Genomic DNA, 24,229 nt, shown 5'->3' with positions numbered 1-24,229 from the left:
TGTATCTCAGCTGGGCACATGCTGGAAGTCTTTCAACTGCTCAGGAATTAGAGTACGTTACCTATTACAGACACTGGCCCTGCAACTTTTCAGTGTGTTGATGTCTCATCACATTAGCTAAAGTTACAAACCAGTGTAACAGGAATTCAGCTTAAAAGCAGAACTCATAAAGCTGGTTGTGAAAGCAAATACAAGTAATATATGAAGAGGGCTGCTTTCATGCCATCGGCGGATGTTTACAAGATTCCTAGGTGCTTTCCAGGCAGCTCAGTTTACTCTTAGCTCACATAACTCTTGAGTTTTACACGTTAAGATGCCCTCTAACAGAAATGAAGCACGACTTAAATTTTAAAGGGATGCCATTCTGTTGACTTGAAATCTAGCCAATTGAAAAATAATGAGTTAAAAGTAGTTCCACTTCCTGCACCTGGCAATGAGTCCGCTGTTCTCCTTTTTCATACTGTTTTACAATTGTATTCTTTGTTTAAAGTGCTGTTGTTTCCACTGTTCCTGTTGAAAGGCCCACACAAACAATAAGGGAAGCTGACTAATTGATTTATAGAAGAAACAAACAACTGTTAAAATCCTTGAGCCGTCTAATGCATAAATGTTACCTGCTGGGGAAATAAAGAAGGCCCTCTCTCTCTTATCTGTTTCATTTATATTAATCTTAAAGTGATACTTTAAAAATAAATGGAAGGCAAAACATCTTCTGTCCAGTATAATTTTCTCTCTTTAATTTGACCATGTCCTTTAATGTCTGGCTCTGAAGCTCTTGCATATGTCAGTGCCAGGGTCCATGAGAGACCATGATAATTACCAGCTCCTATTCATACCTAGCTTTTGCCTCCCATTGAGAATACTTTGAAGAAACTGCTCAAAGGATCCATCACAGCACAATATCAGGACAACAATACCACAGAAAAAAGCCAAACTTTGATAGCTGTGAGCTCGTTTTTAAAGGGCTGTGGCTGATATAGTTTTGGATTGGTGACAATCTCTTATTTGAGCCCTGACTCAGCAGGGACCTGAAAAGCACAAGGTGCAGCGCTTTGCTGACAAAGAGCCCTTTCTGTGAAGCATTTTGAAAATGTCATGAGTGAATCATCAGGCACTGAGATTTCAACTGCAAAGAGGAAATCTCAGTGCCTCAGTGCCAAAATGGAAATTTCTGTCTCCTTCTCACTCAGTTTTTCAGTAGTGGCATTTTTTTTTCACACGTCACAGATCTTCTCAACAGTATAGAAAATTAGTTTTCCACAAAGAATACTCTCTTTTGAATATGACAGAATACAACAGCATGCATTATGACAAATACACATCACTATGTGACTAAGAAAAAAAAAAAACATAAGGAAAAAAATGGGAAAAATTCAGCAGGACCACACTAAGTTATGAATGTGTGATAGTAGTCTTCCAGTGATCATCAAACGGATAGAAAAAGAATCTTATCCCATAATGCTGGATAAAGTTCCCAGTTAGTTTAAGCTTTACAACTTTATCTGGTAATTTAACTTCCTCAATAGCATTTCGGCTTTCTTACATTTGGAGATCGGGACTACCTACCAGTGCTGGACCCAGCAAGGAATGAACAGTACACAAGCACATACTTTCTTGTTGCACACTGTTACATATTACATGGTAGGAGGACACACAGTGGCATTAAATTGACTCCCAGGCTGCTTTAGGTTAGGAAAAGGCCTGGCCCTGATGCCTTAGCTGCCCCTAGCATCAGCAAATACTATTGGTTTTTTTTTCATGCTCGCTGGGGGACTGTCAGCACAAGGAACGGGGGACGGCAGACCAGTGATGCTTGGAATCGTAGCAAGCACACACTGAGTATTTGCTGATAAATACTGATCAATAATACTGAACATGGACTGGAATGATGTGGATATGTTGGTAAAAGAAAAAAAACACAACAGGGCACGCTTAAAAAAATTCCATGCTCTAGTCATAAGCCTGTCTCTGCTTTTATTTTAGCTAAGGACAGCGAGCTCTATAGCCTCACAAGAATGTGAACTAAGCATGGATGATCAGCCTAAGGCTTATTGGTTCTGTTTTTCGTTAATGGCCTTAAGGTGTCTACATTTAAACTGTTTAAAAATCTCCCATTTTACCTCAGAGTCTCAAGACTGAACTGGTCAACTAACCACTTTATCTCAGTCCGTTCAGATGACTTGACTGGTTAAAAACTATGTGTGTATCAGAGTAGCAACGACAAACAGAAAAGCGCACTGGTGGGCTGTTTCACACATTCTCTACACACAATGCTGTATTAGCAATCACAAAGCAAGCAATTTATTAGGAAAAAATTAAAAAAAAAAGGAGCACCACTGAAATAACAGCACCACAGCTCATCCAGTAGTGTTAACAAAACAACTAAGGAATGCTTGGGAAAATGCTGGAAGATACCGTCACGGAGCCAAATGGAGATGCAATGCTGGCACTCTTCATTTCAGTGGCAAGCGAATCCTGAGAAGCAGTAAATAATATGAGGCAGAAGCAGCAGTTACCCAAGCACAAGTCTCAAGTAAGAAATGCTTTAGCACTTGTAGCAGCCAGCAGCAGCAGACTGGTGACCACTGTATTTCCCAACTACCCTACTCCTAGAGCTTGTTTTGCCTTTAGCAGAAGAGAGTCTCTTCATTTGGGATTACGCTTCCCCCATGCAGATGGATGATAGAGACCTAAAGCATGTCCTAAAAGGCCTAATCCTCTTTTAGTCTTCTACGTGGAAGCAATTCTTTTCCACTGTGTATTTACCAGATACAGTCTTTTCACAATGGGATTCTGTATAGCTGATTGTCATATAATGAGTGCTACCGCCATAACCGTGGCTATTTATTTTGTTGCAACATTCCAGAAGAACACTTAGGAAAATTTAGTTTAACATAAAAAATATTAAAAAGCTTGCCTTATCTGAAGTACTTTCAAGTCTGAAGAATACAAAAAAAGCTGTTTTATTTTTCCAAGAAAGAAAGTCGAAGAGTGCCGTTTTATTCAGATGTTTATTTTAAACACCTATTTCAAGTCATCATGGTTCTAGATATCCGATATATAAAACTTACTTATCTACTTACAATAGGACTATTTTCTGATACTAACGAGTAACTGTCCCTTATCAATTTTGCCATTTAAAAGTCAGTGCTTAGAGCTTTAGAAAGTACACTGTTGTCTCTGGCTTTTTTTTTTTTTAATTTTGTTCTGATAATGCATCAAGGGACAATATCTGATAGCCTGACTACACTCTTTCACCACAGTGAGAGTTAAGACTGGATTACCCCTTTACCTTGGTGTTGCCTGCTTCCTTATCTTTGTATGATAGCCTTGCTGTACTGCAAATTTACTTTTTTTTTTTTTTTTTAACTCCAGACGGAAACACGCATCAGAGCCCTCATGTTACAATTACTCCACCTTGTGGGAATGATTTGAAAACGCTGCCCTAGATCATGGCAGGGATGATGCGTGAAGCCCCAGCCCTGAGGTTAGGGTATAATAAATTACTCAGGTAATAACTGAGATGGAGTTAACTGCCTATCTTGCGCCCCAGGTTCCCTTTTCCAGGTATGCAGACAGCTACATGCACTGTGGAGACTTCAGTCCTGCAGAGTAAAGCTATGCCATACGTACCTGGCCAGTAAATTGGCCATAAACCTCAAACATAACTTTATAGAGTACAGCTTTTTGGCCTAATTTTTGTACCATTTTTCTGTAAGACAACATTGCTGTAAATCCTATCCGTGTCCAAGGAAAACCAGCTGCAAATTCTAAAAACAAGTCAGGTAACGAACGACGCAATGAATTCAGATTCTTTTCTCCCCAGTAGACTGACTCGCATCCAGCTGACTAACTGAAAATCATGATTGTTTGGCAGAGGAGGTGGTGGCCTCCACATGCAACTCATTGGTAATCTTAATCACTGAGAGTCACGTAGAAAATTCCATAAACAAACCAACTTACTCTTCTGTTAAGCTGTGGCAGGGAAGAGGTGTGAAATGGGAATGACGATTAAACCTGACCCTCACCCACTGTGGAAGCTCTTCCCCAAATGGTTGAGAGATCTTAGGAGGAAGACAGTCTGGGAGACGCTGTCAAAATCACTCTTTCATATTTTATATATGTAGAAAGGGAAGTTAAGTATTCCAGTTGTTCACTTCTTAAAATTGCCTTTAATTATTAAAGTTAGAATATATTGTCATTATGTGTTTGAGAAATTTAAACAGAATTCCTAGTACTTTGGTAAGGCAATTGCACTGCCTGACTGAGGGCAAGCAGCAAAAATGCTTAAGTGAGGAAGCTGATTGATTGCTTTTCCTCTTGAGGCAGGGAGAGAACTGGCTGCCCCTGGAGGAAGTTCAGAGGTGCCCAAAGTACGGTAGTGTAAACAGGCCCCCAGATGGGAAATGTGTAGTCCTTTCACAGTGTTTGGAAACCTCACCCATACGGGCACTGTATAAACCTGGGGGGTTGTATGCAGCTTAACAAAACACAAAGGCTTTTTTCTCCTATGAGGATTTTCCAGTGGATATATTATTCAGTTTAATATTCAGATATCTAAGCTTACATCTCTCCTGGACAGGAGAGTGCTTCGTTAACTTTTAAAACCATTGCCCTTGTGAGAGAAGTTTTTTATTCAATTTAATTGTATAAGACCCCGCTATCTAGCTATTTAAGATTTCTGGCAACAAGTGTTGAGTTCATTTCAGCACTGACTGGGGTTTCAGTTCTCAAATTCTTAAGACTCCTGACTAAATTTATAGAATAATGGTGGAGGATTTTCCATATCAAACATGACCTCTTGTGCTTCAGAGAACAGCACACTAACATTGTAATGATGTGGATCTGTCATAGAAAAATTTCCTTTCCAATCCTGATCAGATAATGGAGGGTGAGGTTTTAGGGCTAAGCATGCAAGTCAAAGGCAATTCTGCCACTAAATCATTCTTTAAAATACTCTTGCAATAATCCAAGCAAATGAGATCAACCAGTTTTCTACTATCTGCCAGTTTCACTGGCCTGCAAGAAGGTGTTTCCTTTATAACATTATGCTGAACTGATACTGTTATCTGTGACAAGCTACTTCATTATTCTTGATGGCTGTTTTTTTAGTTTTGCCTTTAAGAGAAACTTTTCAAACTCTACCTGAGAGAAGTGATCTATCTACACTTACAAGCGCTGAAGATACAGATGGTGTTGCAGGAGGAGGGGAGACTCTAGGAGGAGTTGTCCTTGGGCTCTCTTTCTCCTCGTCGGTTTCAGGTTGGAGCAGGACTGTTGCGTGGATTGGTTTATCTTCTTCCTTGGGTGGCCTAACCTCTGGTTCTAGAGCGGGACATTGGCCAATATCTGCATTTTCAAAGGACACGGCCTGAGCAAAATCCATGGGGCTGAGGACATACAAAGAAATCAAGGGCTTTCATCAGTTTTTCTGCCTCTTTATTGCCCATTAAAAGAAAAAAAAAAGGCAATATGCTTCAGTGTAATTCCACTTCACAGGACAAAACAGCCAGGATTCATCTGACTTATTTTAGGTACTTAAATGGGACACTTTAATTCGGAGTGACAGTCAGCATTGGGTGGCCTTCCTATAGTCAGTGTAGGAGACAGACACTCTCTGGCAGACTGTAGGAAAACAGAATCATATTCTGGAGAGGTCTCTCTCTCTCTCTCTTTCAGAATCTGGATACTCTTGTATATCAACCTTATTTAAAACAAAACATCATACTATATCATAAATACTTATCAATGAGGCAAGCCTTTCTGCAGTATTACACTGTTGAACTTCTCTAATTTTATTGTTAAATAGGAAGGTGTTGTCTGTAAAACAGTTCATTAACTGCATGTCACATGGAGTGCATATTGCAAACAAAAAAGCAAGGGCATATTAAGTAAATAGACTCTATTCTTAGGCTCGCTGTTACTGTGATTGCCTGTGACAATGAAGTTGCTTTTTGCAGCCAAGGCAGTTAACCAGGCTTCATTAACCAGATATTTGTTGCCATTAGTGAGACTTACGTGGCATTAATGACAAGATTCCATATACAGCCCTCGAAGGGTGGTATGTTTCTGAGAGGTGCGGTATGAAACTGAGAAGAAGTACCCCCCACAAAGAGCTTCTTCACAGAGATGGGCTGGTCTGTTGGTAATTTCTGAGTCTGGACTTTGTCTTCATCTACTTGAACAGTAAACAACCTACGAAAAAAAGATTTAAAAGTGAAAATACATACATTTTATTCTGGTTATTGTCTGCATTCAAATCACCGTTTTGCAGGCCCCATTTACTCTTGACCAGCTATTACACTGAACCCAAATTATGTAATTAGCAGCACACATTAAATGACTATTAACCACTAGAAGATTTTCAACCTCTTCTATGCTTCCTTGGTAGTTCTCTGACAGGGGTTGGCAAAGCCATGCTGTGAAGAGGCAATAATATCAGTCTCTGGTTGAACTGAAAGAAGCATGACAGTTTGTAGCATGACAGCACTGACATGGTAAGATCCAAGTCTGCTGTACTGTGAAGTTATGTATAATCATATAGCGCTCAGCAGGATGGTAACAGCATGGGGTCACATTTTCTTTGGCTCTTTATTTCCTGGTTTATACAAGTTATTATCTTCTTGCTGGGGGGGACAAACAATGCTCCAGACTGCTGTGATTGAAGGAATCAACTGCAGATACTGTACATTTTATAAAAGATCTGGTTAGTTTTTCTGGGAGAGAGGGCAGAGTAAGAGAATTGTTGATTGTTCACCACATACTGATACCACTCCTATAATTCACTCCCATGGGTAATGCATATGGTACAAGCTAAAGACAAAGCACCTCCACAGAACAGATTGTGGAGGATGTAAACAGCAAGGTACAATGTACTTCCTGCAGGCTTCTGAAGCGTAATGCTCCTGGCTGATCAAGCCAAGTCAAGAACTGGAATAAAAAAAGAACAAATTAGGGAAGGGGTAAATATGGTGAAGGATATAACTCTGGTAGAAGCAAGACTCTAAATATGAAAGAAAAGCTGAACGCTCTTGCATGTCAAAGCTACTGAGTTATCCCTTGTGCTGCTGCCTGTTATTCAGCGCTACTGCTTGTCAACACCTTCACCTATATACAGTACATCTCATCTTTAGCCATTACCTTAGAAAACATTTTGGTACTAAATAGAACCATACAGTGATGTGCATTAGTCCTCAACAGTATCCTATAATTACCTTGGAAGAGAAAGCAAATATAGATGTAACATTCAGTTATGTCTTGATGCACTATCATAGGTCAAGCTATTGCATTTGCCATAGCACTGTGTACAAGAACTTTTTTGTTGCTTAAAGCTTCTTATCATCATCATTATTGCATAACTGTGTTCTGTCACAGAGATACACAATGTTTCACATAATGCACTCATCTCTTTTCAAAACAATTTTCGTCTCTCAAAGAATTTACAGTTAACCTCCACCCGGACATTAAAGCTGGGGAGAATACTGCCTGAAGACATTACGTACCTTTTTTAATGATACAGAAAAGTAAATCAGTCAGAAAATGATACATTATACTGACAAAAGACAAAGCAAAGCAAAGCAGGCTACAGAGAAGATGACAGAAGGGAACCTCGTGACTAGCCACTAGGGAATTGTTGCTCAAGGAGGCTGCCGGGAGGGCTCAGGGCAGCTGTGGTGTTGAGGGGAAAAAAGAGGGTTAAACTGCCAGCCGGACAGTGCAGCTTCAGGTCGCACTGCTCAGGGTACCTGAGTCGCAGAAACGTGTTAGTATTAAACCTATCCTTGCTGAGTGGGTCAAGATGCAAAACTGTAAAGTGCAGTTCAGAATGATCACAGCAGTCTTCACTGTAGTTTTTACCAGTGGCCAGCACAAAGCCTAGCATTCACCTTGACTGGCTAAGCCTGTTCAGTTACATCTACCCCATTTTATAACATGCTGGATGTCACTACTTATTTCCTTTTTTTTTTTTTAATTAAATAAAACAAAACAGAAGAACCTCATTGTTCATAGTGCGCTAACCCCCAGAAAGTTTGTAGGGCAAATATCTGCAACCAGGCTTTGATCCTGTTTGGAACAACAGTTAATTTGGGCCATAAATAATACTGACTGCCTGAATCCTACACACTACAGTGTAATATATGTGCTGTTTCTAATCATTTCCTGAATCGTGAAGCAATAATACGCCTCTGCTGTTTTATAATGGCTGAGAAAAAATAAAATAAGTTAAATAAGTGAAATTTCTTTTAAAAGAACATGCTCTGAGAGGTCTGTAGCGGCTTTCCAGCAATAAGAAACATTACTGTTTATCTGGAACTCTGCACCTTCATTGTTTTAGCATATTCAGCTGGGCACTACTGTAACCCCATTTATATAAACCAGCTCACAGTATCTCAGAAAGATTACATGCAGCTGTGCTGTTGCTATTTATTTACTTTGAAAATGGTCTTTCTCTACATGTCTTGAAAAGGTGACTTACTGCAGCTCAGCACTATTTCTTATCCACAGATTACATTAATAAAATATATTTGCTAAGTACCAAAAGGTTGAAGATGGCTGTTCAGGCAAATATAGATCTTTGGAGAAACAGGCTGATAACCTGTGTAAAGCACATAAACCTTGCTCTGCAGAAGAATAAGCGCTGTCAGAAACAGACTTCCAAAAATTTCTGGATAAGGAAGTAATAACACTCACAGAAGCATTTGCCCCACAGAAGCATTTGCATGGATTGCTAATGAGATCCGTGCATTAGTTTTGTTGAATTAACTGTGCTGCGTGTTCTGTAGCGCTCTTAGGTATTTGTTTGTTACCCTTTGGTGCGTTCGATCCGGATGGAGTGTGCTCTGCCGTCGTGAAACTCGCCAGCTTCTGGTCTGATGGTGATTCTGTGAGGATCCCGTATTCCGGCGGAGATGTGCACCTCTAGTCGACCTCTGTTCAGGAACACTGCATAGTAGGCCTGCAATGTATATGTTATTAAAAGGTGAGCTATGTTTGAAAATAAACTATTTGGTTGGGTTTTACATTAGTGTATCTGTTTTATTTTCTTAAACCTGTTTCTGATTTGAGAAGCTAACGCAGGCTCAGACCCAGACGCTTTCCAACTTCAGGAGTGTAATCTGCTGAAACTTCACTTTAACATATTATCCTCAATAGCTTTAATTCTGCCAGTGCGCACTGGTATGAATTAGAAATAACATCTCTGAAATTAAAGGCATTATTTTAGATTTAGTGGTATAAATGAATATAGACTTTAATGCAAGAATGCATCTAAGCCTTTTTCTGTTACTTTTGATGCTTAATGAAAGAAGTCAAGCCTATGATCTGCAAACAGAAATTTTTTCAGTTCTACGATTGAATTAAATAATATTTGGGCTGAGACTTTTTTTTTTTATTGCATCAAATGCATTCTTTTGTTTCTGAACACTTCTGATAAAAGTAAAGGAAATTTAGAAACCTAGGACTGAGGTCATAAGGCGATTGGATAGGAGTTGAATGGCAGGGGTTTACCCTGTAGCTTGGTGATTGGGACAATTAGTTTAGCTGTGGGAGTCCTAGATACCCAACTCTGTCCATCCTGTAAAGGAGGGAGTGAAAAAGAATGACTTTTTAGTCACTCACGGGGAACAGTGACTCAGGGAAGAGCATGACAGGCTCCTAGCCTCAGTACATACTTAAATGAGTATTGTGTCCCACAGCACAGTCTTAACAGGCGGAACTGGGAATATCTGCACCATCAGTGACTAGAGGTCCACACCGAGAGGAGAGAGACTTCAGTTTATAACCTGACTCTGAATAAGATAAAGTGGAGAGCCATATCCAGGTGGTTTGTATCCCAGGTGTGTGTCCAGACCATCTTAGTATCTATGACACCTCCATCTCCCATGTGAATTCATACCTTAAAGTCAAAATTATCATTTTGGAAATGAATTATTTGACATTTATGAGACTATCCTTTCTGTTTATTGATTCACATTTGCGAACAGAATTGGTACAAGACTGCGCATATCTACGAGCACAAAGATATTTAGTTTGCTCTGCTACGTTCAGATTCTCTCGTATTTTTACAGTGAGGATTCAGTAAAATGAGGTCATACTGGAACTCCTTATTAAAATATTTGACTCTGCACATATGTACTTTCAATGAAGAAAGGCGACTGTTAACCTAAAATACCTCTGATTCTTACTGTTACAAGCCATGGTCTTCATCTTATCAAGCCCTGAATAGCGTTGATCTCGGTTGAGTTCTGTGTTTGGAGGGCTGGCAAAATCCCACCAGTAGTCACTCTAGCAACGAATATGTTGTAGCGGGTTTCAGGATCTAACCTACAGTTACTATAGCAATGAGTATCATGCTCACTTCTGTGACCTGAAGAGCTGGTAATGGTAAAGAGCCCCTACCCCGAAGTTAATGTCATGTGGGTGAGCCATTAAAATGTGTTGTCTCTGGAGTGTGTTCCTTCATCTCACTGAGAGCTCTGTTCCGAAACAGGTGTGAAGGAGAGTAATGAAATGTCATTTCTCCAAAGTGCTGAGGAAAGAAAGCAGCAAAATACTGTGTTTATCTTTGCTGTAACTATTAATTAATCAGGACTGGAATAATTTCTAACGGCAATCATGCTTCTATCAGTTAGTCACTTGGAGTCTGTAGATACTTTGTCTGAATACATTGACTCTGTCCTCTTCTTCAGAAAGGATTTATACTGCAGATTCTTATTTTGAGGGAGAGGAGGAGAGGCTGGAGCACTATTAAATCATGGATCCCACAGCGATGATCTCAAACATCTAGGGACTTATCCTGCACTGATTTTTGCAGCTTTTATTGTCTTGTGCAAAACAGAATGGTCCTCATTCACATCTGCATGCACAGGAACGAGAGATGTCTCAGATACCTGAATTAGAATATCGAAGGAATGAATTAAGCTTGCATGTCCAAGCATTAAAAGTATGTGAGAAGTCCTCAGAAGGAGCAAAGAGCAGTATTCTCCACTATTTAGGTCTGATTAAAAAACAAAAAATGAAATGGGAGCATCTGTATGATAAACAAGAAATCAGCTGTTGTGTAACAACAAACAATAGACATGTTAACGTACATATTTAAGAGAAAACAGTTACTTTAATACAAAAAAAATGCTGGGGTTCTATCATGTTTTTCTACAAAGTAAAAAGTTAGAAATAATTTATTCCCAAGCACTGAATTTTGACTTAAGGCTGACCATCTGACGCTGTCTCGAAACAAGCCGTATGGAAAAAGCTTGGTAAAAATCATGGGTTTTCTTTCTCTTTTGTGAGGTTTCTTGTACCTGTCCAGTCTGTCTGCGTTTTCTCCTCAAAGGGGTGGCTTTCCTTCCAGTGTATCTGCGCTTTCTCCTAGGGGGGACAGTTATTCCCCCTGTGCCAAACAAGATGATTCCAGACTCATTCTTGGTGCTGAAGGAGAGGTTGATTTCTGTCCCCATGTCAAAAGAGACAGGCTGCAGTTCCACAAAACCTGGTTTGGGGAAGCTAACCGTATAAATGTTCTGTAGGAAGAGGAGGATAGGAAAATGAATTAGTAGGACTGAAGCAGACTATGAACAACAGAAACTAACGTAATAAACTATGTAAATATAACTAGCGTGAAGAGATAGAAAATAATAATCAAACAATTTATTTTTCAACATGTTGTACAAACATCAACATATCTGTTTACACCTGGGTTCATTAGAACATTTCTGGAATTTTGTCCTACAGGAATATAAATTTCCAGTCTTATTTCAGAATATCCTCTTGGATTAAAAATAACTGCTCGGAGATTTTTACATGAATGTTTTCCCTTGAGTTAATACAGTGGGATTTTGCTTTTACATCAATACAATAGATAGCAATAGCCAATACAAACAGGAACTCAATTCTATTATTTGTCAAACTTGGAGAGAAAATAACTCTCCATTTATCAGCCATTATTGCTTCATCATCTACTAAGCGCTCCTGCTTTCCTGATGAGCCACGCTCGTAAATGAAGAACTCATTGCTTATGGCCTAATTGTTTGCACATTGGTGGACAGTAACTCAATTTATAAGAGTAGAGTATGCCATCAAATAATAAATCAGTGTGTTCTCTTGAAGATTTTCTGCAATCACTGCCAATTCTTGCATTGTTCCAGCTGGGGCGTAGAGAACAGTCTATAGGAACAATGACTTTTTCTAAAATAACTCATCCTTTTTTCAGTAAGTAAAACTGTTTTCACACATAGAGTAAAAAGATTGTGCCAGACACAATCATTTTTATGCTTACCTTTCTCTGAAATTTCAGGGCATTTAAATAACCAAGTGTATCTGAAGCCTTTTTCTTTTGCTTTTACCTCATTTTATTAACCCATATATCTGTTTTTGTAAAATCAGAATATTTTTATTTAATTCCCCAGCAAAATGCTTAATCCAATTAGATTTCTCACTCTGAAATCAAAAGAGTTATATTATAAGCTGAAAAACAAAGTTCTGTCTAAGATTCATAGCAACAGAAGAAAATGAACACAACTATCGTTCTTTCCTAAATGAAAACAAATCTGAACTTCTGAAGAAAATATTAACTAAATCCAAATTTGTAAGATTTAAAAGAATTTGAGCAATCTGGTTGTTTTCAATTTAGCTTTGTCACAAACCTGAAAACTTAAAAAATGGCCATCCTGTGACAGATCCACTTAGTCTAATACCCTGTCTGAGAATCCTATTGTTCTGTTTTTTTTTGCCAGAAGTAGAAGTAATCAAAACAGCAAAAGACACTACTCATCTTTGTTTTGTCCTGGCCAAGTTCCAGTTAATGTTAAAAGCAAACTTTCAATATTTTGGAGATAAATATTTGGAGAACATCAGGTAAACTGCAACTCATTTGGATTTACTGTACTGTTATCTGATATGAAACTCCAGAACATGCATCAAGTTGTAAAACTATCTTATGTACCAGACATTTCCAGGGAAGAAATACAAACTAATCACTGGGAGACGACTGTCACTGGAAATATTTTTTTACATATGATGACTCTCCTTTTTTCGCGGAAAATTACTGTATTTCTCCTAAGCTTAGGATCAGATTCCTTGAGTTTCATATTCATTGAAAGCCTGTTAATTAGAAGCAGCACCAACTGAAAATAAATAGATTTGAGTAGCATTTACACTTAAAATAATCACACCACTTTTACACAGTCATTCTTAGGTGTCAGTAAGAAACGTGCCTACCAGTTCAGTGGTAGCTCAAAATAATACGTGCTCTGTAAAGACAGCTTCTATCCTAAAGGTGACTTTGTTTCAGCTACCCCGAACATAAACTGTGGTTTTCAAAGTCCTTCAGGATTTTCCGTAGTGAATGATTTTATAATCACCAATTCTGTTACAATGTTGGCTTTAAACTTTGAATTTTATATGCACAAAAATTTTTAAAGGTTTTTACAATATTGTCAATGCCTAATTCTATCCTTGTTTAGTCAACATGTAACAGTTCTGGTGTTCAGGTTAGATCCCTAGCTATGTGCATGAACATGCATTATATGATTAACATGTTATGCCATAAAATCCAAAACTAGAAAACGTTTATGCCCATTAAGACCAAAGTACATAGAAGTCAGACTAACCTCCAGTGTGCATCCTTTGGTTAGGCCAACAAAATCAGGACTGCTCAATATATTGTATGGTGTTCTTGAAATTTCAATCTCTTTGAGGCAACCTGTATATTTCTTTAAGTTCACTTCAGGCCTAAAAAGTTTTAAAAATACAATATATTTTCAAAACTAGACTTCAGGGAGCAGACACACACACACTCTTACATGCAGGGATCCTTGATTTTTAAAAAACTACACACACACAAATACATGTTCCCTTCCACCATCTATCACATAGCGCACTCTGCTTTCCATCACCCATCAAAGGCAAAACAGGAGATTCATCTCATCTCCTGTTGTGAACAGTCCTCTTCTCTACTTTTTCTTTTTTGTAAAGAAGTGCTGCCACCTTTGGTGCTTAAATGCAGTGAACTATGAAATAACTAAATAGTTATTCTTCAGGCAAAGCAGAAAGATGCAAGCTGGAGAATCGTAACAGTAAAGAGAGACCTGGACTGGAAGACAGATGGTTTGTTCATCTTTATGCATACGAGATCTTAATGAAAGAGGAACTTTTGCAGCATACAAACATTTTGGATAAAATATTTGCTAAAGGCTGAAAAAAAATACTTCATTTGAATCTTGGATTTTTTTTTGCTTTGGGAATCCCTTATGTTCGTGTGGACCCACATTTGTTTTCTATATATTTTATTTTTTCAGTATCATTCACTGCAGTGTGAAAATTGCAGTGTATTTCAGTTTGTGATGCAGCAGTGTATTTGACCTTTTCAGTCAGTTAAATAAAAAAAGAGCACTCAGGTTTGTTCCAAAACCTGACTATACATCCAAGGCATGAAATAGTCTAACAGAATTGCAAAGTACCATGCTTTGGGGCTCAACAACTAGAAGCCAGAAGAAATGACAAAAATCCAGAAAGAAACAGTGCACCTAGCATGCCTGAATAAAAAAATACAATTTGCAGATTACAGGCCGGGGAATACCAGAGTGAGGGCCACGACTGCTAGCAACGTCGGAACCAGGTTTGCAAGAAAAAAAGCCTTTTCAAGTCACTCCTGAAAAAAAGCTGCCATTCATGCAATGGAGACTAAATCCAAAGAGAAAAAAAAAAGCACTAATTAATTCACTCAGTTATGATATCACAGTCATCCATGCCTGATGACAGACAGTTTAGCAGAACACCTTAATAATCTGAACAGCTCAGAGAAAGAAAAACAATTTTAGAAAATAATAAGGAGTTAAAACTGTGGAGAGAAATAAAACTCAGCTCCCCGAAAGGAAATAAATTTTTTTTAAAGAACACTAATTACAAAGCAAAATCATCTTACACAGCTACTGTTCAGCTGCACATTTTGGTACTGAAAGCCATTCCTTGCATTAAAGCCATCTTAGCAAGCTCACTGTATTCTCTGGCAAATTTGCATCCTTTATATAAGTTAAAGTAACCATTTGGTTTACTAAAATAATCCTCATTCTGCCTTATTTACTGCCATGTTGTTAGGGTCACCTTTCATTTTTGATTTTCTGCATCCCAGCTCTACATCCCCAGTTCTTTTATAGACTCATCTTCCCAGCAGCAGAACTCTTGCCAGTTCATTGCCAATAATTCCCAGCGCTGGCCTGTCTTTGCCATCCAGAAAAAAATCATATTCCTACCTACTTCTTGCCCTGTCCAACTGCCCTCATGCTACCCAGTTAAAGGATTTTGCTGTTATCTCATCCTGTAATTCCCAACGAGAGACATGAACCCTGCATCCTTGTAAACATATAGCACTTGCTTCATCTTTTCTCAAGACTTCCTTTTTCCCCTTGTTCTCCTCCAAAAGATATAAAAAGGTTCACGTTCATTCAGATCTTAGATAAATTATTGGGTTGGTTTTTGGGTTTTTTTTTTTTTTTTTTTTTTTTTTTGCCAAACTAGCTCAATTTCAGGAGCATGCATGAAAAGATTTCTGGATTATAGGAGAAAATATTATAAGTTTGTTTAAAACAATGGATTTGTTGGATCAGGGTGGGGAAGTTGCATTTTTCAGACTGAAGCCAAGTTTTACATTGGAAGTCATGGTCAAGTTTAGTTCCTACCTGAAAAGCAAAAGTAGTGGGCCCAAACTGACCCCAAACCTCCCCACTCTTAAAATCAAAAGTGGCTAATTTCACAAAAGACTGCACTTAGCTATTGTACCCCTTTCAGCAATTAAACTGCGAGCTTGGAGCGCAGTGCTCCTCACCTATTGACCCAGAACATAATGAGCTATGTTGCTCTTACACAGTAGAAGTCATAACCAACCTCTGAAATACAGCTTGCAATAGCTGTGCTTCCAAAGCATCCCAGGGCAATAAACACAGCTGAAGGAAGCAGCATGTTGTTTGTGTAGGTGTGTGCACAGCATGTAACATGACAGTGTTAAGCATCTGGGAGCAAGCAGCTTTGCTTGTTGCAGCCAGACCAGCTAGCGGAGTTAACAGTTTCAGCGTAACAGCTGGTATCAATACTACCCCCACACTGCTTCTGCACTGCCGCCTGTGCTTCCAAGCTGTGCTTACCAGATGCATGCAAGTCATGCAAATAATCTGATTATTTTTACCTTGCTTTCATACTAGGGTGAGAGAGAAAGACAGTAAAAAAGAATTACATTAATTGTAGAAAATGTTATTCATCAACAACGTTCAAAATATTTCACAATGAAGCAGATACACATCATTTACAAAGAACAGGATGGATCGTGAGATTCTTTTCGACTATGTATATACACTATGCAACAATTAACAGTGTTAGCCTGCAAACAGATACCTTAAAATGTAATATATCAGAGAGCTTTAATAATTTGTTGCTATCCCTGGTCTGAGTAAGAGGAAATCATGTAGAAATATGTGGCAGGACTGACATAACTTGATATTTACAAAGTCACGGGTTCCTCAGGGTCTACTGCTGGCAGTAGCTCAGCGTTTCCCCAATCTCCCTTTCACTATCTTTGATTCTAATTTACTGTAACATGCATCTTGTGTCAATGACCAATGAATCACAGCTGCAGGCAAACTGTTACTACAGGTCCAAGTAGCGGTGGTACACTTATTTTTTAAGCAACCACAAAGGATTTGCTGAAAGATAATTTCTCTAGACGTTTTGTTATGCACTGGTGTGATTTCACAGTTACATAATATAGTGTTATATTCCACACGTAGAATAGCTTGGATCTTTTTATCACTGGGTAATTTGATATCAGAGGCCAGTTATTAACCTAATAAATTAGCAAGTACGTCCATTCTTTTAGCTGCAGAACAGCCTATGGACCAATCACAACCGTTCCTTGTGCACAAGGCGACTTTAGGCTGTCATCATGCCAGGTAGCTAAAGCTGACATAGATTAATGGGTTTGTTTTTGTGCTGTTCATCTGCTCGTCGCAGGGCAGCATTCTCTTGTTCTTGTCATTGCAAAACTGCTGAGTACTCACTTAAACCCTAAGAAAGTTTTTGGTTTATTAAAAACACAAGTATTTAGCAAGTATTTAAATACTTGCTAAATTCAGGTACCTGTTATCCCATTTCTTAAAATTTATTAAGGCTCCAGTTAAAGGTCATTAATAATAATATGCAATATTTTATAAATAATTAAACAATAGGAATTTTATTTGAGTAAGAAATTCATGATTGGGCCTACTAAGGAAAAAGCCACATTTCACTCTACTTACATGAACTATATCAAAAATATCATATCATTACTTTAATTCCTGAATACTTTGATTTAATTTAATCTACAGAGTCCAGGAATTTATGCCTACAAATAATTTTAAATGATTTATATATGCAACATTTTTATATGTACTGAAAGTATACTGACCCTGATTATGCAAAGATATATGCATCCATATAACAGTAATCCTATGAGTAGTACCTCGTAGTTCAATTTTTCTACTTCTGCAAGGTAAATGCTTGTGCTTAATTTTGTGGAGGTATGGAGCTACTTCTGTACGTTTGGCGTCACAAACTGTATTCATCAAATAAAAGAATATACTTACAAATAGAATGCCAGCTACGTCGTGGCTGTGCACAGCATCAAAAAGCGGTACTGCACTGTTAGCACAGCTTACACTGCATTTGGGTTGTGAACATTGTGAGCTGTGTCACATTGATATATACAGCACATACAGAGCAAGTGTCAGTCTGGTGTGTAATCGTAAGTGCTTTGGGAATTCACCATTAACTATTGCTAGTGAACTAGAGAAACTGATACGGAGAACAGGATTCTCTTCCCGAACAGAAAGGAGTTGCTTTGAGCCACAGTACCTTAGATTTCTCAGGGTTGGCAATCCTCCAAAATATATTTTCTCATCCCCTTTCAAGTTAAGCCCAAAGTGACTTCCTGTAGAAATTGTTGCTAGGCTCTCTTCTTCATTTGTGTCTATGTCTACAATTGATATGTTGGCTGGAAGAGATTAAGATTAGTTTCAAAATACCAGACATTAAAAATAATGGCTTAATTTGCCCTGTGAAGAAACCAAAAGAGAAATATGTGGAGGGTTAGCAGGCTGGGGGAGGGACAAGGAGTTGTTTGCATTTGCAGTGAAGGTACTGGATTTCCAAACTGCCAATTATGGGCAGGGGGAGGGAGACCCACACTTTCCTCTGTTGCCATAACAACCTGAAAATGCTAAAGCAATTCTGTATGCTTTATTTTTAAATATATTTCCTAAAGCAGTTGTAATTTGGTATGTTCTCTTTGTCAGTATAACTTTGACCTAACATTTCAGGACAATATCAAGACAGAAGAGATCATTTTGCATCTAATTTGTGATTTCAGGCCAAAGCTTGTCACTTGAACATTTTTTTTTTAAATGAAAACCTTTGTTCAGCATTGTCAGGATGTGCCTAAGAGACTGGAGATCAGTCACTTTAAACCTATTGTCAACTCAAAGCAATCAACTGCTGTCATGTCTTATCTCAATGCAGAGTCAGTGATGAGCTATGTACAATTATCCATATAAATGTTTGTTCCATGTATGTTTTTAATGTATGTATTAATACAAAAGGTCAGGTTTAGTGAGAGAGACTTGCCACACTGAAAAACACCAGGCAGCTCCCAGGAAATAAGGGGATGTTCTCGCTCATTTCTCCCTCATGGATGCAAAGAAAAGGGTTTTTTTTCTTCCCCCTCCCCCCTTCTTTTTTTTTAAAAAAAAGACAGTTACATGCAGGAAATAGTTTTAATCTTAAAAAACAAAACTAAACTAAACTAAAAACACCCAGATGTTTATATACCTAAGGAATGGAAAGAATTTTTATTTTAATTAAAAAAGTGTCCAGGCTGATTTCTGGTCAAAGATGGAAAACAATGATTTTGGGAGACGAAAGTCTTGTCAGCACTTCCTGGGAGATTTCCAAGGGAGGACTGACTGGCTAGATGAGGGCATGTATACTCAATGGAGAGAAAGGAGCAATCTGAGAGCGAGATGGGACAAAGAGCGTTCTCTGATGGAAGCTCTCCCTAGACGTAAGTCTCTTGTAGAGGCTGGTGAATAAATGCCTTTAAAACGACATGGAATGTGCAAAACCTGAAACCAAACTACTCGGTTGTTAGGAGTGGAAGAGGATTGAATGGGGGATAGACTTTCCTGCTGTACCTTCCTGTAAATAGACTAAGTGTAATTTTCTTTTCATTTCTGCAATTATATCTTCTTTACCTGATGCTATCTACTTTGTATGGTACGACTAAGTTAGAGTTACTTTACATTGTATTTTATCTTAACTGGTCCGGAGTTAAGCATGTATGAAGATAACAAGGCATCCCTCATATAAAGGTGCAGCAAATCTCCACATGAGAGCTCTGGGCCATTTTAACTCAGATTGGAGCTCCCAAGTACCAACTCCACTTGAGCTGCGTGACAAGAGAGTGGGTCTGCATCTGAGATGCAAAGGCCAGGTAGAGAGCTGGCACTTCAGGGGCCACCAGAGGAGGAAGAGCGTGTTCAGGGGCTTTTTGTGACCCTGAAGATTCAGACTGCTGTAAGACTTCAGGATACAAAGGCATAAGGATACTGTCACAAATGCAATAAATAAAATTAATTTGTCTCAGATAAGATACTAGCAATCTGTTAAATAGATTAAAAACAAGCACAAAAAGGGTTTCACCAGCACAGTAGCCAGGATTCTTATCAATCTTTCCAAATGCTAACCGCTTCACATTTTGCACGAGTAAAAGGTTCAAGAGTCAGTGGCACTGTTCAAGATATCCCCAGTTGCTTCCATGCAGCGTCATATCATGGCACCCTGCATATCATTACTGAATGTAAAATGACTGCTGTGTTTGTCTACCAAGATACTGTACTATCAGTATTTAAGTCCATGCTTTTTCAAGCACTTTGGGATACCCTGAGTATGGGACGACTGTACAGCATAAAAGCTATTGCTGTCCCAAGAAAAATCACATAGGTTTGTTTTATCATTTTGAATAACGTCAGCGAACTCAGGAAAAAGCTGCTTTTCTCACTCAAGCATTTTAAAATGTCATTGAACCAGCTGTAAAGCAGAATTATGCTTGAAAATTAAGCTAACGGTTTCAGAAGAAAATCGTAAAAGGCCTGTTTGACACTGCAATCACTCACATCCAACCTAACACACCTGTAATCTGCACAGAAGTTGCTAAATCACTAGAACGTTCTAACTCTAGAAATTTTGCAGATCCACTTCCCCATGATTAGATGGTTAGCTGTGCTGGGTAGGGTAATTAGGAAACTCACAGGGTTAACTCCATAGGAACTCACCTTGTTTCTGAATTCTTGACAGGGTGAAAGATTTCCATTTGCCATCATTATGGTTTTGGTTGCTGATAACAGAAGTGGTGCCTGAACCTAGATCATAGCTGACTTTTATACGTCCACTGCTGAGTTCTACACTCATGAAATCCTTCTGTTAATGAAAGGGATTAGATGAATTTGAGGGGTGAAAAGCACATGAATTACACGGATAAGAGATAGATGACATTAAATTCTACCTCTTTTTTTTGAGTGGCAATAGACAGCTTTTTTCAATCACTTTTGTAAATCTGCTTAGGCACTTACTGCCCAGAACTGTAATGTAATAAAGTTCCCTTTTCCCCCCATTTCTTCCACTTTGGATTGCGCACTTAACTGGACTTTTGCTGGAGAGTCTGTACTTTTATTTTCTCAGATTGAAGACAGGAAGACAAATTATAATTACCTGAAACTAATACTTAGAGTTGAGTATGTTTCTGTCTACATTTAGTGTATTTTCTACATACCTCAGGTAGGTTTAAACTTGCAAGGCAGAAAACAGTACTAAAGATGGTGAAACAGATTTGTTTCACCAGGGTTTCCAAACAGTAAACTATACTGATGGAGCAATGAACTGCTTTTTCTCATCAACCACTGGTACCACTAAGCAGCAACTGGGGATGGCTGATTGCAGCCATAGTATATACTTTAATATCTACAAAAAAATAGCTGGCAGGATACAAAGCGGGAAAACAAATAGCCAGGAAACTGGATAACATGAAAGGCAGCAAGCGAATAATGGCAGAACTATGACCCAGGACATGAGTGTATCAGGGAAATTTTAAGTGTAGCAATTATTTTGCTTATGGCTAGTTCTGCCTGTGCTGCACAGATATAGGGAGAGAGCAGATAGTTTACTCTGTTCTGAATACTTCTGCAAAACTAGGAGAATAATGTTATGCATACCAACACAAAATTACGGTAAGGAGAAAAGAGTAAACTTAATAAAGTCAGTATTCTAGATGCTATGTATTTCTATCCATGCATCACAAGCATCTTTAAAATTTTCATACTGTGGGACCTTATTTTAAGAGAGAGGTTATATCAGAAACTGCTGGCCTTCCTGCTCCATGGCTTACTCCCAGTCTTGTTCACAAATACAAACGCATCTTTCTTATATTAAAAACTACATAAAGTAATAACAATTATAATACTAATCATATGGAATATAATTATACGGAATGATATAATTACATAATTATACTATCAAGATACAATTATAAGAATTAATTAAATAACAATTATAAAACTACATAAAGATATAATTTTTATAATATAGTGTTATCTTTTAGTAAAGTCAGTCACCGACAATAAGGCAGCCCCCACCACCTCAGTAATTTCAGCAATTCTGTTGAGCTTTCCCAAGACGGAAAAGAGAGTTAGAGAAATCTGAAATAAGGTTGATTTACCTAAACAATTTTCTGACATGTAAAATAGTGAGTTCTCCATAATGCTTCAAGACATGCATACCACATACAATTATGTACAACTACTGTACATAATTTTTGGCCCATATGAAAAGGATAAGGAAAGGATTCTGTTCTCAGTCAGACTTGCAAGTAAATCTGGACCAGAGATGCTGGGATCTGTCTATAGTCTTTATAAATCGCACAGAATCACAGAATGGTTGAGGTTGGAAGGGACCTCCGGAGATCTAGTCCAACCCCCCCGCTCAAGCAAGGTCACCTAAAACAAGTTGCCCAGGACCCTGTCTAGATGGCTTTTGAATATCCCCAAGAATGCGCCACTGATCACAGCCCTCCGAGCTCGGCCATCCAGCCAGTTCTCAATCCACCTCACCCTCCACTCATCCAACCCACACTTCCTGAGTTTCCCTAGGAGGATGTGATGGGAGACAGTGTCCAAAGCCTTGCTGAAGTCCAGGTAGACAACATCCACTGCTCTGCCCTCATCTACCCAGCCAGTCATTCCATCAGAGAAGGCTGTCAGGTTGGTCAAGCATGATTTCCCCTTCATGAATCTGTGCTGACTACTCCTTATCAGCTTCTTATCCTTCACATGCTTAGTGATGGCGTCCAGGACGAGCTGCTCTATCACCTTTCTAGGGATGGAGGAGAGGCTGACAGGCCTGTGGTTTCTTGCCCTTTTGGAAGATGAGTTACATTTGCTTTATCCAGTCTTCAGGCACCTCTCCTGTTCTCCAGGACCTTTCAAAGATGATTAAGGCTGGCTTCGCAATAACATCCGCCAGCTCCCTCAGCACTTGTGGGTGCATCCCATCAGGGCCCATGGACTTGTAGATGTCAAGTTTGCTTAAATGATCTGTAACCCAATCGTCCTCGACCAAGGGAAAACCTTCCTTTCTCCAGACTCTCTCTTCTCTCCAGGGTCTGGGATTCCTGAGGGCCAGTCTTAGCAGCAAAGACTGAAGCAGAGAAGGCATTCAGTATCTCTGCTTTCTCCGCATCCTTTGTCATGAGGGCCCCAGCCCCATTCAGCAGCAGGCCCACATTTTTCCACTTCCTTTTGTTGCTGATGTATTTAAAGGAGCCCTTCTTGCTGTCCTTGACATTCCTTGCCAGGTTAAACTCCAAATAGGTCTTGGCCTTCCTCATCCTATCCCTGCATATTCGGACGACTTCTTTATATTCCTCCCAAGTGGCCTATCCCTGCTTCCACCTCCTGTACACTTCCTGCTCATGTTTGAGTTTTGCCAGGAGCTCTTTGTTCATCCATGCGCATCTCCTTCCCCCTTTTCTTGACTTCTTGCTGATTGGGATGGACCGTTCTTGAGCTTGGAAGAGGTGATGCTTGAATACTAACCAGCTGTCTTGGATGTGTCTTCCTTCTAGGGCGTTATCCCAGAGGATTCTTCCAAGAAGGTCCCTGAAGAGGCCAAAGTTTGACCTCCTGAAGTCCAGGGTTGTGATCCTACTTTTTGCCCTGCTTCCTCCTTGCAGGATCCTGAACTCCACCATCTCATGGTCACTGCAACCGAGGCTGCCCCCAACCTCCACATTTCTAAACAGCCCTTCCTTGTTTGTTAGTACAAAGTCCAGCAGCCCACCCCTCCTTGCTGCTCCTCCATCACCTGTGTCAGAAAGTTATCAATGCTCTCCAGGAACCTCCTGGCTTGTTTGTGCCTTGTTGTGTTGTTCCTCCAGCAGATATCTGGGTGGTTCAAGTCCCCCAGGAGAACCAGGGTGTGATCATGAGGCTACTTCTAGCTGTCTGCAGATGGCCTCATCGACTGCAACTGCACATAGATCTCTTAATTCCTTCTGTTCATTCCCCATGCTGTGAGCATTTGTGTACAGGCACTTCAGAGAGGTATCCAGGCATGATGATTTCCCGGAAGGGATGCAAGAAGTTTCTCCGTAGTCTTGCCTTGTAGCTACTTCCTTGGTTGCATGCACTTGCTGGAAACATCCCCGCTTGAGCCCTGTCTCTGTAACTCTCCCCTTCTCCCATCTTTCCCAGTTTAAAGCCTTTCTTACCAGGTTGTCCAGCCTGTTGGCAAAGACGTGTGCACCCTGTTTAGTGAGGTGGATCCCATCTCTCCTGATCAGTTGGGCTGCACAGCTAGTTATTAACTTGCAGAATCCATCTCCTCCTCCTCCCATCCTTCCCCCTCACTGGCAGGATCAAGGAGAAAATGATCTGGGCCCCCACACCCCTGACCACCATCCCCAGAGCTCTGTAATCCCGTTTGATACTTTCCAAGTTGCCCTTGGCAGTATCGTTGGTGCCTACATGGAAGAGCAGCAGGGGGTAACAGTCAGAGGGGTGGACGAGCTTCGACAGTCTTTCCATGGCATTTCAGTTCCAAGCCCCCGGCAGGCAGCAAACCTCTCTAGACAAGAGGTCAAGTCAGCAGATGGGTGCCT

The 24,229-nt window shown here is 39.4% G+C and overlaps 1 protein-coding gene across 2 annotated transcripts in view; it reads right to left on the bottom strand.

The window, feature by feature from the left end:
- The window catches only part of LAMA2 (laminin subunit alpha 2), a 393,833-nt gene that overhangs the window by 12,550 nt on the left and 357,054 nt on the right, over positions 1–24,229 (bottom strand). Inside the window, exons 50-58 of one of the 2 annotated variants that reach the window (XM_068938256.1) lie at positions 20,352–20,496; positions 17,878–18,016; positions 16,178–16,189; positions 13,608–13,728; positions 11,301–11,519; positions 8,808–8,956; positions 6,019–6,195; positions 5,174–5,390; positions 2,416–2,475 (exon numbers count right to left, since the gene is read on the bottom strand). In XM_068938256.1, the coding sequence (XP_068794357.1) occupies positions 2,416–2,475; positions 5,174–5,390; positions 6,019–6,195; positions 8,808–8,956; positions 11,301–11,519; positions 13,608–13,728; positions 16,178–16,189; positions 17,878–18,016; positions 20,352–20,496 (1,239 nt within the window). The remainder of the gene's footprint in view (positions 1–2,415; positions 2,476–5,173; positions 5,391–6,018; positions 6,196–8,807; positions 8,957–11,300; positions 11,520–13,607; positions 13,729–16,177; positions 16,190–17,877; positions 18,017–20,351; positions 20,497–24,229) is intronic. The other variant, XM_068938257.1, reaches the window with a different exon arrangement.

Source organism: Struthio camelus, chromosome 3 (assembly GCF_040807025.1).
Source record: "Struthio camelus isolate bStrCam1 chromosome 3, bStrCam1.hap1, whole genome shotgun sequence".
Taxonomy (NCBI): domain Eukaryota; kingdom Metazoa; phylum Chordata; class Aves; order Struthioniformes; family Struthionidae; genus Struthio; species Struthio camelus.
The sequence above is the reverse complement of the archived record's forward strand: the minus strand, read 5'-3'. Positions and strand labels throughout refer to the sequence as shown.